The sequence below is a fragment of the Styela clava genome, chromosome 3, assembly GCF_964204865.1.
Source record: "Styela clava chromosome 3, kaStyClav1.hap1.2, whole genome shotgun sequence".
In the NCBI taxonomy this organism is placed as follows: Eukaryota; Metazoa; Chordata; class Ascidiacea; order Stolidobranchia; family Styelidae; genus Styela; species Styela clava.
Window position 1 is genome coordinate 3,408,738 of NC_135252.1, and position 19,550 is coordinate 3,428,287.

General features: G+C 33.9%; 1 protein-coding gene across 3 annotated transcripts in view; it reads right to left on the bottom strand.

The window, feature by feature from the left end:
• LOC120342700 (bridge-like lipid transfer protein family member 2) overlaps nt 1–19,550 on the bottom strand; it is a 45,714-nt gene that overhangs the window by 16,646 nt on the left and 9,518 nt on the right. Inside the window, exons 12-28 of one of the 3 annotated variants that reach the window (XM_039411650.2) lie at nt 18,817–18,948; nt 18,204–18,301; nt 17,675–17,821; nt 15,281–15,542; nt 14,046–14,238; nt 13,248–13,418; nt 12,188–12,397; nt 10,682–10,880; nt 10,263–10,397; nt 8,832–9,002; nt 6,981–7,185; nt 4,842–4,971; nt 4,202–4,303; nt 3,439–3,609; nt 2,535–2,677; nt 1,599–1,714; nt 83–194 (exon numbers count right to left, since the gene is read on the bottom strand). In XM_039411650.2, coding sequence (XP_039267584.2) covers nt 83–194; nt 1,599–1,714; nt 2,535–2,677; nt 3,439–3,609; nt 4,202–4,303; nt 4,842–4,971; nt 6,981–7,185; nt 8,832–9,002; nt 10,263–10,397; nt 10,682–10,880; nt 12,188–12,397; nt 13,248–13,418; nt 14,046–14,238; nt 15,281–15,542; nt 17,675–17,821; nt 18,204–18,301; nt 18,817–18,948 — 2,697 coding nt within the window. Of the gene's footprint in view, nt 1–82; nt 195–1,598; nt 1,715–2,534; nt 2,678–3,438; nt 3,610–4,201; nt 4,304–4,841; nt 4,972–5,945; nt 6,292–6,980; nt 7,186–8,831; nt 9,003–10,262; nt 10,398–10,681; nt 10,881–12,187; nt 12,398–13,247; nt 13,419–14,045; nt 14,239–15,280; nt 15,543–17,674; nt 17,822–18,203; nt 18,302–18,816; nt 18,949–19,550 lie in introns of all 3 variants that reach the window. The other 2 variants (XM_039411648.2, XM_039411649.2) reach the window with 2 other exon arrangements.

The window sequence follows — 19,550 nt, forward strand, 5'->3', positions numbered from 1 at the left end:
AAAACCAATAATTTGATACACATGTGAGGACGCTTAAATGTCGCCTAACTGAAAACTTACCTCTGAAACTCTAGTAAATTACCTTGAACAAGAAGTTTCCATTTGTCCAATCCATCAACACTGATTTCCAATCCCAATGCATATGTTCAGTTGTATTATACGGATCAAGAGATGCAAGCTGAAGTAAACTTGACCTAAAGCAATAAAACAAAAATTAGAATAGGATTTTCAAAACTACTTTAAAGGGAGGAAGATGAGAGGCTGATGAGCAGGAATGTATAAGCCAATTGAATTTGATTTTGGGAATAATTTAGAATAGTTTCATTTGCCGTCTTAAGCAATTGAGGTCTTCCAGTATGACCAAAAAGGTATTTGATTTTTGACAGAAAGAGAGAGAGATTTATTATTCGTCAACCAGAAAAACAAGAATTGCAACAATAATAAAAATATACAAGTATATATGCAAAGTTATTCGGTATAGACTGGGGAGAGCGATACGCCCGCCCATACGGCCATCAGAGTCAGCTCCCTTCCCTGACATATGTAAAAAATAGGAAACCTATTTTATCACTGTTTATTTCAACTTTTCTGCATTTCGTTATTCAGAATCATTGAATATACACCGATTTGTATTTGTTTATCAATAGATCAAATTTAGAATATGTATTCGATATTCTATATTTAATAAAATAATATTTAAATGTATTTGGAGTAGCAGATTTTTCTATTTTTGCCATCCTGATAATTGAGTACAATAACGATATAGAAAACCATGACAGTTCATATTTGAACGTTTCAGATGCATGGACATGACAGAACAGGCAATATTTGACCCTCACTTGGGGAGATTAACCCTATGATAGTAAAGACCAGTCATCATCTTGAATATGAAATTATCTTATTGTATCAATACACCACAAGAGAGATTTACAACTAGCGATATCGTACTATGGTTGGTTAATTTTTAGTAACAAAAAGTTCTTTTATCAAGTTGATATATATTCATATTCAAGTTGATTTATTGTCATAAGTCACTGTTCAGGGCAATGTCCTAGTGTGTAATGTGCTAGGCTGCATCATTAACACAGATTATACATCTAGTGTGCTATGTCCCCTAAGACCCCACCTTACCCAGGATGTAATAAATCGGGTAGCCAATGCCGAACCAGATAGATTTTGATTCTTCCAATTTATATTGGCTTGTTAGATATCAGTGGCTTGATTTTTAGGGCATTATTTGGAACCAAAGGCGTGAACGAGGGATGTATAAAAAAAAGTTCTTCCCAATCAGTCAACTTTTTTTTCCTCCCTCATTCGTTTAATTTTCAATGGATCTTTAGCTAGTATTATACTTGAGTAGCACTCACGCTCTGAAACAGTTTAAGTAGTTTATGTGTCCATAAAGAATCAATATAGTAATATTAATAAAGAATATTAATACTACAGCAAATACTACGTAAAATTTCCCAGCAAGGATGAAAAAATCCCTGGTCATGGAACATTGCACTATTGTATTTCACTGATTGATTGAAAAATGACTTGGACTGATATGCCATCATAGTTATTAAACTTCAATGAATATCAAACTTCAAAGTCACCTGTCCATAGACATCATCAACCTGCCATGAAATATAATCCTTGATTTGTCCCACCAAGATAATGGATTGCTTGGATCAACTGATGGATGATTGAGAAGGTTTATCGCAAGATTCACCTGAAATACAGAAAACGTACAGGCATTGCACTCGTGGACACCAACGTGAAAATGCAGTTTGGATGCTTGCAAGAAAAATGTCCAAATCAAGAGTGTAAATCATAACAATAATTCAAAAATTGATCAAAAATAAGATTCATAAAATATGCAACTTCATCTGGGATGAGATAGCCCGGCGGTTGGCTCTTGGGCTAATCGTGAGGAACATGCTGGCCATGGATATTACACTGCTGATTACCTTGTTCACAGGTTCAAATCCTGTGGAGGTGATTATGTGCTAGACTGTAAAATGGTCGATGGACTCTTCATCTTTACAGGGAAGGTCATGTAACTGCGACAAGTCGCACTCAACAAGTCCACGCATATGGAACAACTATTCCCATATCCAACTGTACTGGAATAGCTGGACATAAAGGACATGATTCCTCATATACATGGAAGCCGTATTATCGGCTTTCTCAACTCTTTAGAGAAGTTTAAAAATCCTATCCTGTCTTTTCTTTTTATGTACCGGTAATGTTTCTTCAATTGCACCGAAATCACAATTTACGTCTAATTTAACAAAAAAAATTTGGATATATATATATGTCTTTCCTTTCCTCAAGCAATAAATAAATGTGATGTAGAATGAATCAAAAATCATTAGAATCCAATATTTATAACCCTTTGGGCATGGACACTCCTTATTGTAAGTCGAAAGTATTAATGAATTCTGGATTACCAATAAAAAAAATTATTTAAAGAAGGATACAAAAGTACAATAACAATTCTATTAGTTTCTCAAAAAAGCATCTAAGTGCTAAATTGATGAAAAAATTACCTGTGACCATGCAGGGTCCCAGCATGGTCCCCATGCCATACTGAATGATTGAACGTCACTACTCCAATCATAGTAAAATTTTAATGCAGGCATGTTTCGATTCACCTTCCCTGGTCCCCATGGTTGAGGAAGTGGAACATACTCTGCACAAAATCAAATAGATATTACAAGTCACAATGAATTAAAAAGCAAAATAAATGAAATCGTAATCAGTCTAAAGACACATGTTTCCCAAAGCCTCAATTTCCTATTTATTTCTGGAACAACAACTCAGCAAAACCAAACTAAGGGTGATATTGAGAATTGAAACTTTAGCAGTTGTACACTGACAGATTTTTAATCATGAATGTAAACATTGCCCCATTTCTCTAGTTTTACACTGGGCTGTAGAGTCATAATTTGCCATGTGTTCACTGGATTTGTGGGAGTAGTAGATGAAATTCCCCATAATCGGAAGTCAGTATTTCAGATCCTCTATGCCAGTGGCTCACAAACTTTTTGAGCTGCGCCCCTTTTTTATATATTGTCAAGTCTTGCACCCACCTCAAAAATAACTAGCTAACAATAAGCTAAAAATAACAGATAGTAAGGTGAAACTATGTTTTATTCAAAAAAAAACAAGTTGAAAATATGTGGATGGAAAGTAAATAATGGAATAAATGAAAAGTTTTGAAATAATGCGGGCAAGATCAAATTTAAAAAATATTTCTATTTTCAATTAGCATCACGCTCCCTCAAAAAATTGTCTACCCCCTCCTCGAAGGGCGCGCCCCTCCGTTCAAGAACCACTGCTCTATGGAGATGATAAAATCTAACTTTTCTTCTAAAACTGGAGTCTGAGTCAAATATAAATTTCTGTGTACTTTCTTTTCTTAGCGTATCTACACAAAAATATGTTTAATACCCGTTCTCTGAGCTGTTGGAGATCCCTTTTGTTCAGCTCCACAAAACTTTCCCCATATTTTCCATTCACCAACATCCATCAAATATTGAGGATAATTTCTTATTCTGCATTGATGTCTGCCAGCATGAAGACGAATACTTCGACACCACAGAGTTACAAAATCATACCCATCTTCGAATAAACGTAAATATCCCAGTAAAAATGAAAGTCGTGACAACCATATGAAAAGGGTATCATTCAAACTTGTTTAGTTGTCGATCTTGGTCAATAATTAGATCAATTGCACAACTATAAGAAAAATCTAAAGAAAAACTAATCTTTACAAGGCATTATCATACTTTTACCTTAAACAAGTCAGCAGAAAATGATAACAAGGAAGCAATGCTCAAATACGTAGACACGGTGGACAAAACAAAGTAGTAACAAGTCTTTTATGGTACTGAAAATCTGACCACAAGATCGCTGAACAATACATAATCGCGGAACCGACACACATCGCATAATTTTTATTTTTATGGGACGCTCACACAAATTTAAAGTGAAAAACGAATCCCACAAAAATTTTTTACAACAACGATAAGAATACCAAAGATACTAACAATAACAACGATTTAACAAAAGGATCCATGGGTCCACTTTTTACTATTTTGGAAGAACCCAGAATCTTTCCAGTCTCGCATTAATTGCAAAACAGTTAACGTAATCACAGTTAATTCCAAAAGGATGAAATAGTAAGTATACTAAAAAAGAATGGATAACATACCTGAATCTTCAGTTTTCATTTGTGGAAAAGGAGACACTTTGTCAATATTTTTAATCGTTTCAACTGCATTATCCATCCCATGCATTGACTGGTCAGCAAGAACTAAATTCAAAATGAATTTTCCAATATTCCAATGTTGATTATTTTAAAAAATTGACTGTTAATTTCAAATACCGGTAGGTATCTTTCATATGGGTTTTCTTATAAAGCTTTGTATTATGATAACAAAGTTTTAAATGAGTTTGATATTTTAAATACAAATTCACTCAGATTGTGTATAAATTGGAAATTCTACCGCATATATATATAAATCACCAGTGGACTATATATCAGTATGAACAAGGAAGCCAAATTTAAAATATTTTTGAGTCAAAGTACCACATAACTTAATTTTAGCAAAAATGCATAATAATATAAAAATAACACTGTCGAGCGTCATGCAGAATATGCAAAACAATAAGCATGCAAAATAAAGTTGTGAATGTAAAAATAATAAACGACTTGCACAAGTGACTATGTCAGTACCGAGCATTTGTAAAACAAATATAACCTGATTTACCATGAACAAGAAATATATATCACTTCTATAATTTCTTGCTTCGTATAACAGCACATATTTTAATAATTTATATTGTCCAACCTGATACTTCAAAATTATCTACAGTCCATCTAAATAGGCTTGGTTTGATTGGTTGTGAATACATTTTATGTGATCTTGTCAGGTAGATGCTAACGTTTGTATCTTCCAATTGTCGATAGAGTTCTTCAAGCTGTAGTTATAAAATCAGGCAAAGATGTAAGTTTTTATTCACCTGTCAATTCAGCAGATACGGCAAATTTGATTATTAATATTTTTACCCTTTTTTATACGACACGCACTTTACATGTGATACCTGATATTTAACAATAAGAAAGGAGCTTCTATTATTTAGAATGACCAGAATCTTTTCGGTTCGGCATTGTCTACTCAATTTATTACGCCATAGGTGAGCTGGGGGAAGTGAGATGATTTGCAATGCCAGGGGTATATTGCCTAAATGAGAAATCTGATTTCGGAATTTTAAGGCACAAGTACAATATCTAATTTAGTATCACAAACTTGCTGATAATGTTGCAAGCAGGTTACAAACACACACAACCATTAAAGTCCAGTTTTTCTTTGGTTGAACAATCTATTTTTCTCGTTTACGAGGCTTCACACTAATGCCCAAACAAGATAAGTAGACTATATTTAGTGCATTTGAAACATTCAGTTCATATCACAAGCAGAGTTATGTTTTCAGGTGAATCATTAGAAAAGTCTATTCATGGAAATCATTTTGAAAGTGCAATAAACTTTTAGTTTTATTTGTTCTCTTCATCAGCAGTTTAGAAACTTTCTTGTTCAGAAAACTATTCGTTTCAATTTTTTTTGTAAAAATTTTGTCAGTCTTAACACTAAAAGGTGATTTACAAATGGGGTTACCCAACATTCATTAAGTGCAAATTTATCACACATCTGTATAATGTTTGAAACTGTTGATATCAGCTGGTGACACACTGAAGAGACAGAAGACAATGAGTAAACAAAATAAGCCAAACAATAACATAAAAAATAATAGGTGATGCAAACAAAGTCCATGACCAACTAAAACAAAAATGCTGTCAAGTAAAAAAAACTTGTGCACATGCAAAAAAAAAAGAATGCAAAATGATCAAAACATCCATGCGATGCCAACAACAAAAAACTTCATTCGTCGCACACCTGAAAATGTTAATGATGAGATGGACCAAGTGAATAGAGGAGGATAGAGCCTTGAACTTGAATCGACGTTCTTTTCAGATGTAACTCCGAAAGAAAAAGAACTGGACCTGATTTGAGACGGCGTGGTAACTGGAAATTCTTCTTCGAAAACCGGGGAAAGATTAGGTTCATAAGAATGATTTACAGGAGAAGAGGGAAACTGAAGAGGAACTGAACAAGATCTAGAATGTGTCTTCCAGGATGGTGAATCTATAATCGTTGGTTCTTTAGATGTATGCAACTTCTTGCATCGATCAACATAGATTCTTGTATTTTCCTCTTCCAACTTGATATATAATTCTTCAATCTGCATTTTATTTTTTATTCAATATCGATAAATTTTGAGACTTATCACATAGATATTGAAATTCGTGGAGCCCAATTTTAACCAAGATTATCCTGGATTTTGAATTCTATTTTTGATTAATAGTCACACTATTTGTAAAATAAAGATTTATTTTGAATTGTAAGAGAAAAAATATGAAATATTCATTTATCAAAAAGATTATTCAAAAAGATTATTTTGAAATACAATTTTCTGCTCAAATCATCTAAAATTACAATTTTTGGAGTCATCATTTATCACGATTCTTTTTACACAATTTTCTCGTTTCCCAATAGAAACGAGCCAGAAAACATAATTTAGGAATACAAAACTGTTTGGACATTCCATATGAACCATTCATATGAATATGTTTTCACACAAAAAAAAGGTATAAAGAAGAACTTCTTCAAATTATTTAGAAATTCTACAACATTTCCTTACACATTACATTTAACTGAAAGATTTCACCCAAGAAAGAGTTCATTAACATATATTTAAAAGTTCATTTTATGCTTTATGATTTGTCGATGAAAACAGAAAAAAATGTCACACAACCTTACCAACAGTGAGTATGATTCTAAAAGCTATATATTGATTTGGCTTATAGAAGTAACTACTGAATAATAATATTTCTTGTGACTGAAGTAATGAGGAAATGTATAATTAATTACCTTTTTAGCAGGCAAAAACTCTCCTCTTTCCCGCCTAAGATCAGTGACTCTTTGATCCAGAATTTTTCTTCTTTTTTCACTTTCTCTCCATTCATCTTTCATCAATTCATGATTATCTCGAAGACGACATTCAAAATCCCAATCAGCAATATCAAAAATGAACTTGTCAATCACAATCAATAAATCAGGTGGTAGTTTTGGACTCCTGAAACCAAAAATTGAATAAAATATCATGTAAAGCAAGAGAACAATGCTCAAATATAAACCACTAAGGTCCAATATTTAGCAGCATTACCAGTAGCCCATGCGAATCCTATGGAAATAAGGGTATTTACTGAATTCACTTGACGGAACCAAAGTGAAAATTCCAAAACTTGAAATACATGAGACACACAGGGCAACTCATAATCTATTATTATCATTTGTTTTTGCAATATACATTTGAAGATGAGAAGAATTCTAAACTATAAATAAGCCTTTCCTTACAACAAAATAAGATGAATATCGAGATAATTTTTTGAGGCTTCATTCATATTATTAGTACCGTAATTTTAAGGCCTCTGTGATATTCATTTACATTTTGACTCCATCAATGGAAATACCTCATGAAAAGACGTAATGCTTACTTTCAAACAGTGACGATTATTGAATCAAATCGAATATAAGTAAGGTAAATCAAATCGAATATAAGTAAGGTAAGAGTTTACCCTAAAACATGCAGAAAAACATTGATAGATATTTTATAAAGTCGACACTAGGGCCCGACTTATACTGCCTTTTTGAACCGATACCGATGTTTCCTCACCTACAAATATGGCTACAAGTAACAAGCAACACTCTGAGAATATTGTGCTTTTCTTGCAAAAGAATTGAAATGTTGAACTCATGCAATTGTGTGCATGGCAAGAAAGAACACATATTGTAAGGGCAGGAAGCTTATGAATCTCAATAGCTCCAGTTCATCAGTCTCAGATGTAGTTGAGCAGAGTTTTTCTGCATTGGCTCCAATCATACTTGCTCTTGTGTTTTGCTTTGAAATGGCTCTACAAATTATACCCATCTTTTTTTTTTAAATCGGCGGAACCTTTCGACTTAATAATGATAAGCATATCCTACAAATTACGCCATCATTATGGCACATGAAGTATCGCTAGAACCAGCCATCTATCGCATATCAATACAAGAAGTTAAATTGCGCCTTGAACGACCAAAGCGCAAGGGAAATTCAAGGCCGTGGAAAGTGGAAACGGTGAGAATTGTTTATTAATCAACGTATATTATTTGACACAAATAAGTCGTTCAAATGTTTCTCTCGTTTCAATTTGCAAGGCCACCACGCTCGCTTACAAAGTGTTAAATCCCCTGACATACGTCCGTTTTGGATAAGCGAAAAATAGTCAAAAGAATTCTTTATTAACCAACGTAAATTATTTGACACAAATAAGTGGCTCACGCGTTTCTCTAGCTTCAGTTTGCAAGCCATCACGCTCGCAAACTAGCTTACGAAGTAGTAAATCCTGTGCCGCCGTACGTCCGTTTTGGATAAGAGAAACTTAGTCAAAAGAATTCTTTATTAATCAACGTATATTATTTGACACAAATAACAGGTTCACGCGTTTCTCTCGCTTCAATTTGCAAGCCACCACGCTCGCAAACTCGCTTACTACTGCTTTCCCGGCGAAATTTGGACACTTTGGCAGTCACGTGATTGGCCGATATATAGCGGTAAAATTAGCCGATACCGATAGTTCGAAATTTGTGAAAAACATGGCCGATATATCGGTCGGGCCCTAGTCGACACTATTTGGAAGAAAGGGCATTCATGATTACTGTCAAATGTCTTCATAATACCTGAACGGATGTGATGTTTTCCTATATAATCCTTTGACCCATTTGAATGTTGTAACAAACTGATCAAAAGTTGCAGCAAAATCATACCCATGGGGGAAATGACAAGACCAATGTGACAGGTTGAATGCCCATGCACGATTACATTCTGTCGTCAAATCATTGAAAGTTGCTCTGAACAGTAAACGTAAAGATAATTAAAGATAGGAAGAGACACATAATAATAAATCAGAGAGCAATGGTCGACTATACGGGCATAAAGATCAAATGTGTGGAAGATTCTAGCAAATGTGCTAGAAGCATTACAAATTATAAAAACAGCAAAATTTTGTGTAAAATACAAAGCCTGTAAAAATAAGTAATAGCCTCCGAGCGATTCCACCCATCTAAGGTTGTGCTGAAAATTTGAAAATGATTAGCGCATTAAATGCAAAAAAATCATTTTTCTCACAACAGCAGAATTATACAAAACTTCAATTTAGAAAGATGACCTGTAAGTCCACTTTGTGTTCAGAAAAGTAGAGATAAGTTTTTTATAGCATGGATACCACCCACTCACTATACCCAACAATAGCAGTTGATTTCTGGAGGATTTTCTTACCAAATAACTATATTATTCAGATCAATGTAACTGCACACATTCATAGATTTAATTCAGAACATATACACAGGGTCTATATACTTTGATCCAAAACATATCATCAAAAGCTTATGTTTGTTTTCCAATACATTATTTTCCCATTTGGTATTAGCAGTTGATTTCTGGAGGATTTTCTTATCAAATAACTATATTATTCAGATCAATGTAACTGCACACATTCATAGATTTAATTCAGAACATATACACAGGGTCTATATACTTTGATCCAAAACATATCATCAAAAGCTTATGTTTGTTTTCCAATACATTATTTTCCCATTTGGTATTAGCAGTTGATTTCTGGAGGATTTTCTTATCAAATAACTATATTATTCAGATCAATGTAACTGCACACATTCATAGATTAATTCAGAACATATACACAGGGTTTATATACTTTGATCCAAAACATATCATCAAAAGCTTATGTTTGTTTTCCAATACATTATTTTCCCATTTGGTATTGTTGTAAAAGCTTTGTTGTATTTAATGTTATGTACAAGTTCCATAACCCCAAGTCCAGAGTCCAGTCAATTTATGGATCGTCCAGGTATCATATCTAGTTGGAGTACCAGGAAATTTTGAAGTTCTAGCACCTTTCCCTCCAACATGTATGGTATGTATGGGTAGTATGGCTAACCACAATGTGAGGGCCTTTCCACATTGTTTACTTAATGTTTATATGAAAATGATTTAAGACATTTTCAGAGAAGAAAATATCTACCTTCAATATTATAAATAATATTCATTTTAAAATAAACATCAAATATTATAAAATATGATAAGCTAACAACCTGTCTCGTTGAATCTTCTCATTTCTGGCAGACAATTCGATTCTAACATTCATGAAACTAAATATAGTATGTCCGTCCATCAATACTTGTGCTTTGCTGAACAATATCTTAGAAACATTATGTAGTTCAGTGTATCTGTTAAAAGAAACGGATTGAGTCTAGAATAAGATGATAATAATAAATGAAAATGCTGATCAAGATGAGGAATTAATTTTTGGTAGTATACGTAAATCACCCTCTCATGGTGAAATATCATGAGTTTTTTTCCGGTCCAAGAGAAATTTTGAGAGAAAGGTATTGTAATTGTTTGATTAATTCATAAAATTATTAATTGATCATAACAAAAACGTGCCCACAATACAATAAACAGAATAGGAGCAAGAAATAACCAGAGAAAATATATGAAACAGTTTACATACCTTATAGGATTGAATATAAACTCTACATTCATATCATCTTTTAATGCCAAATTGAGACATATTCTTGAATTGGAGGTTATCGTGATTTGTTTTGAAGAATTCTTTACAGGAATATTTGATACAGAAGGACCATCTCCAGCAGAAGACATTTTAGATTTGGAAGATTCAAGATCAGATGGTGCACAATAGCTGTTTCTTGCTAGAAATGAAAATGTATTATTAGTTACTGATGATAAGTTGAAAACTGTTGATAATGGTACAATATAAAAAAAAAACGATTTTTTTTACAAACAAAACTTGATGTTTATATTATACACTTTAACTGATCATCACAATTGGAAAAAATGTGGAAATACGCGAAAATGTTTGTAGATTGCCAAATTTTTTTATATATAACGCATTTACAAACCTTTCATTCTGACATGGCTATACACAAGCTGCTACTGATTATAAGGAGCTATATTATTTTAAAAAAAAAAACACAATTTTTCCAGTTCAATATTGCCTACCCAATTTCATAAACTCTAGAGGTGTGGGCATGGGATTTGAACTCAGAATTTAACCTTCATTGCTATCATAGTTAAGACTAACGCATTAATCACTAAGCCATCGCTTCCAAATTAGTTGACAAGTGTCAAAGGAGTTATTTTGGTACTCCTGTAGTGTGTGAACCAGGTTAGTGATAGGCCATAATATTATGCCAATTTTCCTATTTTTAGTTCTATTACGTGTTCGAGGACTGTCTGTGTTAGCCAAGTGAATATATCTCTGTCTCTTTACACTACTTGATGTAAAGTAGGCGAACAGTACACATACTTCTGGAGCAACCCCATTTCAATGAAGCTAGTTGGTTACTGATTTTTGGAACGATTTACAACTAAGCTACTCCTATAACCGAAATTGACTAAACGTCTATTTGCAATGAAAAAACTTTGTATATGTCATATCGAACAGAGAATTGACCTGATATTACAAAAACATTTTTTTTAAATGTCAGACTGATTTTAAAATTTATGTTCATATCAATTGAAATAAAAAAGAAAAAGAAAAAAATATACAGGTTTGAATACCATATATACCTAAGACCGCCGTGCACAAATTTTGAAACTTGTCACATGACGCATTTACTTTTGGTAATGCAAATCACAGCGCATTGGAAAGAATATTTCAATTTATCAGCATTATATTATTACCGCAGGAAAATATCTTCAATATATGCACCTTCAAGCAATGTGATATGTGAGATTGTTTTGTGCGATTAAGCAAGCACATAGGACTAAATTTCTGACATAGTCAATCAACGCCGATAATTGACATTTATAATAGGCCTACTGATTTTATTTATATTTTGTGGCACATTTGAAATTTTAGTGAGCAGAATTAGGAACCAATGCCCTAGTGAAACCAATGTCTTAGTGTACAACTGGTGGGGCGCAATGAGTTCTGCATTTTTTACTGTAAAATAATCTGTTAAATAACCAGAAAAAAATTCGCTATGCCCAATACCTTGTTTTTTATGCTGGGGAGACATATTACCAGTTTTCGGTAATCCATCACCCGGATTAATTTTTACTCTTTTTGGCGAAGAGACAACAGATTGTTTCAGGATGTGAAACATTTCAACCAATTCATGGTGGATCAACATATGAAGTTTTGGACTCCATGATATTGTGACATCACGATCATGGTTGAGAGAAATAGAAAGAGATTGTATGGCTGAAAAATAATAAAAATAAATACAAGATATTTATTGTAATAGATACATAAATACAAATCTTGATACAGGAATTTGAAATGGATTCTGCTACCTGGAATTTATGATTTTTTTTCAAGCATTATCATGATCAGTTTTTAACAGTAAAATTTTAAGGGTATCTGATTAGCACACTGGCTTAACTATTTAAAGATCATAGACTGGGGCGCCTGGGAGAACTGGATCATAAAAGGTCTACAAAGACCATAGATGCCAATTTTATGTGATTGCTTGACATGGCAACAAAGCAAAATTGTTAACCATGTTACAAAATTAATTGAAATTCATACTCTTTTTTGCAAAAAGCATCCAGCAAGCAAAATAAACGTACAAGGACAATCATAAAAACCGGAGAGTTTATATCTACAAAGTACATGCCATATTATGATAAAAAGTAGATCCCGTACACCAGAGGTTCTCAAACTCTGAGTGATAAAGAGCCCTTCAAGAAGTTGACTATTATTTACGAAGCCCATCAATAAACTTATGGAAATGAAAACAAAAACACATTGTTACTTATTGATTAATGTTCCTGTATGAATTTATTCAATAAGTCCAAGTTATTTGCTGCTTGTGTTTAAAAAATATTGTATTGATGCTATTTTTTGCTTTTTTTGGCAGTTACAAAATTACCGTAGCTAAGTCGGTATTTTAATAAGTAAACGAATAGCACGCAGAGCCCCCAGGTTTTTTCTCACGGAGCCCGTATGGAGCACTATGAGAGCCCATGCCATACACCACTCAGGCATTCATTTAAAATACATGTGTAAGAACTGAACTGCAGAAACTTTTCAAATATTTGAATATACTCACAAGAAGGTTGTTCATCTTCAGGTTCTTCACGTTCGATAACTTTATATTCAAGATCAATAGCATTGAAAGCAGCATGCAAAGGTTGCATGTCATTCACAGAAATACATTGATATTGTGATACTTTTGTCTGCTGTTGTCGAACACTCAATGGTACAGGTCTTAATTTTGATCCTAAATATTTTAGAGAATTATGTAATTAGCAAAAATATTTGTAGGATTAATAATAAAATTAATTTATTTCGGATTCAAAAATTGTAAAATAAAAATACAGAATTGTTAAATTAATCCAGGTTAGAGATTTTAAGAAAGTGATTATAGAATACAACAAGATATTTGAAATAAATGGGTATGCCATGCAATGGGCTAAGTTACAGAAATGATCCTAACCGTGGTGGTGTCTCAGATTGAAGTTCTCGCATTCAAATCTAGTACCCACCACCTCTTCCAAGGTGTAAGTGATTTTGGCAGGCAATAGTGTACCAGAAAGATTGCAGTTTCCCCCACAATAGTTAACTCTTCACATATCAGTAATGGGGGGGTGGGGCTCAAACCTGAGATGTGCAATCTGCAATGACAGTTAGTCTAACGCTTTTTAAACACTAGGCCAATTATTACTTGTGTCGCTACAATATTTCATGCACGGCGGAAATAAAATATCTGAATCTGAATCTGAATAATTCTAGTGTATTTTGTTAAATTTGATGAAAACCTAGTAATAGAATAGCTTAATACCAAGTTGCAATATTTGAATTTCAGTTCAAATCATGGGAAAATGACTGGATATGTGGTAATAGTTACCTTTTTGATCGCTATAACCAGATTCATAAGATGCAAAAGCAGAAAAGTATGGATTGGGTACAGTTGATACCCCAACACCTTCAATGTTTAATCTTCGATCCTTTAGATTTACTTCTGTTCTCAAACTATCAATTCTCATGATTAAACAGTCGACGCATCCAGTTGTATCAGATGGAAGTATAAACATATTAATCTGAATGAATATTTTGAATAAAATCAATCAAAAATATGCTATTTCATAATATTGAAGATCACGATTTACCATAACACTTGACCTGGATTGTTGTTGATTAGGAAGTTTGCTACAATCAAGTGGAGATTCAACAACCCACTTTACTTAGCGACATGAATACTTCTATTTGGCGTGGCACACCCATTTTTGCATATGTTATCCCTAATCCCCACCTGGCTCTGTCATCCGAAGATTTCCTCACTACGGCCTCACAATCACATCAAAGAGCTTGCCAAAATATATTTACAATTGCCCGGAATGGCATCTTCGCCGACAATAACAAACTCACTTATGCCAGCGATCTCTCTCATATCGGGATCGTTACGACGAAAAAAAAGAGAGAATTAGCTTGCTTGATTTCGGGTGATCGACCGCGCATCTTGGATGATAGTTAGTATAGTTTGAAGAGCCTTACTGTGACGCCATAGTGACGTATTATTTGAAAGACGTAGTCAGGTGGGGGTTAGGAATAACACATGCAAAAATGGTTTGCCATGCCAACTGGAGGTACTTACGTCATGTTGTAAATATGGCCCCTTTTTTGTATTATAAATGCTATTTGTAGGAATATATGGCAGAATTAAAAATAAGCTTCTTTTCGAACTTCTTATAAAGTACTGGTACAAGACAATTTTGCCAATAAGTCAGCATTTCTTAACCAAATGAAAGAAATTTTATCGTTTTTGGGGTGGAAAGTTTACTTTATATTTGTGTATTTTTGACTTGTTCAATATCTATTTGTGCAACATTATAAACTATTTAAACTGTACAAAAGACAGAGCGCATATTACTTGCTGATTCTTATATCAAATTAGCAAGTGGACAACATATAAATTTAGTTTCTATACATCGTAAGGGGGAATGGAGAATTTCAAAATATACAAAATGTATCAGAAAACGTTGGGAACCACTGTTTTACGGCATAAATAACAAGACTTTTCAGTGAACATGGTTTAATAAAACAGTGTAACAGAAAATTTAGAAATTTCAATAAACAACTTACGTGTGACACTTCCACTTCAGCAAATGCCAATGAAAATGAATATTTTTCAAGTTTTGTTAATTTGTGTGGATCAGATCTCACACTTGAACTTGATGCATCAACTGCCAATGAAGTTTGTCTCAGCATAGATGTTTTATTAAATTTTGTTTCATCATTAGATGAGTTATTAACACAAGATAATATACAAGCAATGCACTGTGCTGCAGTTTGAGATAATTCAATCTGAGTTCCGGCAGCTTTTGCATCAACAGATATTGCAACACTGAAAATGAAAGCTATGTTAAGCGAACTGAATCTGTTATTTTTACATTATAAAAAAAAAAAATTCATAGCAACCCTAAATACCAGACACAAAAACATACCCAATTTGACATAAAATAATTATATAATTGAATAATAATGTTCACAATTTTCTATATCTTTAAAAATTCAAATACCCAGTCCTAGTGATACAACAGGAATTTCATATTTATCCCGGTGAAGAAGAAAGCTGGTAAGATGACATACATGGAGAACTATGGCAGGGATGGCGAACCTTTTTCAATGAATGGGTCAAAAATTATATTTTTATCGCGTAACAGAAGAGAGTGGGGGGTCACAGTTACTTAATCAATGTTTGTATCTACAATTATGAAACTTCTGGAACAAATCTTATAAGCTTCTGTTGGCGTTGGTGTAGTTTTGGGCTTTACTTATGCAACGCTTCTAACAGGGATTTTATGTGGCACTCGATTTTATGAAATTAGAGTACGAAAACACGCATATGAATTACCAAAAACGTTTATGATGATGCGGCAAACTATTTTAAGGTTCCAGTGTTTGGAGGGAATTCCACTCTAATAGTGTAATATATTTTTTTTGATCAGCTTTCAGCCACATTAAGACACTTTTACACTCCCCCAATGTTATTTTGGATTTCTAGGGTTTTATTTAAGGTCTGAAATATTTTGTTTTCTCAATGGCATTGTAGGCGAGAAACTAATGAAATGCAAAGTAGCATCTAGTTCTCGTATAACCCCTAAAACAGTATACAGATGGCGGATGCACTTCCGAAAGAGACAAGACGTCGCGAGAAATGAACAGATTAATTGCATTGTTATTTCATAAACAATGTCAGAGCCAATAAATGAATAACGGTACACAGCGGTGCAGACATTGAGACATGCGTTCATTTGAATCCACATTTGAATATGAGCGATCGCAGTCCTACTGCCCAACTGACGGTACATTATTTATAATAGTTTAGTTATTGTTAAATTAATTTAAGGCCGGCTTTATAAATTTTTATCACTGATATGTTAGCATTTTTTAAAGTTTATTCGTACCTTGGTGGGTCACGGATAAAACGCGGTGGGTCACTTTGTGACCCGCGGGTCAGTGGTTCGCCATCCCTGAACTATGGCATTCTGTCTGGTTACCAGTGCATACCAGTCGGCATAGGAATAATAAGTTAGTTTTTCATTTCTGATACATGGACTTGACAGAGAAAGACGTGCCAATTGGCAGTTACGTGAACCATGAAAAGGAGTTAAGCAATCCCCGCATACACAGGATAATTATCCCCCAACAAGATCAGAGCCTGCGAATCTGCATAGTCTAATCAGATGTACAACAGCAAGTGTGTGATGAAGTGTAGAAAAATTATTGAACTTTCTGTAATAGAAAGTCTGCGCAGCCTCGTCATATTTCTAAGACGCGATTCTGACGAAACGTGAATCAATAGAAATGAATTACATCCATGGTTTTAGCTTGACAAGAATTGCAAAGTCTAATAGGGCATGTGCAGTCCGTTGCTAGTGGGGAATTGAGACCACCATGGCTGAACATCGAAGTTGTTCAAAATTCAATATCAACAGTGACAACTACCCCCCATTTCCTTTCTGACATAGAAAATGCATCAGATTCTAGGATGCTATATACCCGTGTACAAGCCCCATACCCATCACCAAACCCAGGATTTAAAAAATGGGGTAAGCAATTTAGCACCAGAAAATTCCAATCAGATTAATCCAATTGAAAATAGTAGGATGGGATTTACATATTTATCCCGGGGAGAAAAAATCTTCTCGTCCAGTTGCTAGTCCACGTCAGGTATGGAATTAGTTAGCCAGTTATTTGTTTTCGGGAGCATGGACTTGATGATGGCAGATGCCGTAACAGACTAACGATTACGTGAACCACCCTACAGCAACGAGGAGTCCAGCAGCAATCTTCTCACACATAACTATCCCTGCATGGGATTCGAAATTGCTAACCCACGCAGGGTGATCACAGATGCTGTGGTGAGCCTATTCCTGAAGCTTAGCACGGTGCGCCACAACTGCCAAGCCTAGTAGTTTCTTGCATGATCATGACGGTGCAAAAGTGCGAAGGTGTGAATAATAAAAATCCTACTGTTGTCTGGGCCAGAAAGATCCAGCATTTTGTGAAGTTTTTTCATTGTTAATTCCTGCCGATCCAATAGCGGGACCAAATGTTGCTTGTCCATGGAGTCGTAATGTATCAAGGCTGAATGCTGTTCCCCAATCGTGAACATCAGTTCTTCACAAAATAAATTGAAAAAAATAATATGAATCTAATATATATATAACTACCTACTGAATTCTCATAATTATTGGACTTTGCGCACTCCAGAAGTGTATGTACCAATATGGAGGTAACTAATTTTGTTCGCCTACTTTACATCAAATTGTGTAAAGGGAGTGAAGCCTATGGGCAGGGGGTATATTCACTTGGCTAACACAGACAGTCCCCGAATTTGTAATAGAACTAAAATAAGGAAAATCGTAATAAAATTATGGCCTAACCCTAACCAGGTAAACACACTATAGGAGTACCCATTTAATGATGCAGCATATTTACTCTTGTTAAATGAACATATCCAATGTGTCAAAATGACACCCCATATTAAATAAAAACTTACTTGTGATATGGTGTGGCTTCTAATGAATTCCATCTTGTATCTACATTTTGAGAAGAATCTAGAAATACTGAGGACTCTTTGAAAGAATTATTCTTTGGCTGCAAAAAAGTCAAAATAGACTAATAATCAAAAATGTTGATTACCATCAATTTTTTAAACTAAGAATGAATTTGAAATATTTTATAATAAGAGTTGATATTGCTATAGCAACGCACTTAGGAAATCATGATTTTAAAAATAAAACAGCCAGATAATTTCCAAAACAAAAGAGATTAATACAGATCAATTCTCAAGCTGTATTCGACCGGGACCAACCAAATTATGACGTTATGTCAAATTTCAAAATATTTAATCTTCGCTCATCATACAGGGTGAAGAAAAAAAGAACTCATAAATTCCACACTTTTACGAAAATGGAGAATCGTTCTCTACGTTCTCTCAAGAATGTGTTCCAAATGAAAATGTAATTTGGACTATTTGCCATTATATTGCAGATTGCAGTGATGCCAACAACATGACGAAATTATATAATTTATTGATATTGCTTGAAATTATAAAATACAACTATAGACATAATTTTTGTTCAAACTAACAAGGTTAATAGAAGTCCTACCTTCCAGCATATCCTGTCGAGTTTCATCATAAAATTAATATCTTGAGAATTAGCACTGTGGTCTACACTCATGGTAACACAGTCGAAACCAAAAGAAAATCCACATGTTTTATCAGAGCTGGAAGATATTGGCTGTAAGAAAATAAAATAATATATAAATCAGAGAAGAATTAATTCATTTTCCTGAAAGTATACAAAACAGTATGAACGACGAAAATCATTATAATTATCCCAAGGAGAGGAAAATTGATAAGACGGCTTAATCCTAAGACAAACCACAGCCTCTCATCCTGTTACCAGTTCATGTCTGGTACGTGAGTAGTTATGATTTATTAATACCATTACAACAGTGGGGAATACAGCATCCCCTCGTGCGAATTCGAACCAGCCCAGGGTAATGCAGTTCAATAGCAAGTGTATTCATAATACGAAGTTGAATGTTTCTGACTGGACTGAACATTTAGGATAACAATATATTTAACAATGAGTTGGTAATAGCTTATTGTAGTCCTAGTTCAATTGAGTAGTTGAATGGGTACTCCCATAGTGTGTGTACCAGGTTAGAGTTTTATTTTTATTCCAATTTTCTTTATTTTAGTTCTATTATGAGATCGGGGACTGTCTGTGTTAGCCGAGTGAATACACCCCCTGCCCATAGGTTTCAATCACTTTACACAACTTGTAAAGTAGGCAAACAAAATTAGTTACCTCCATATTGGTACACAGTACACACA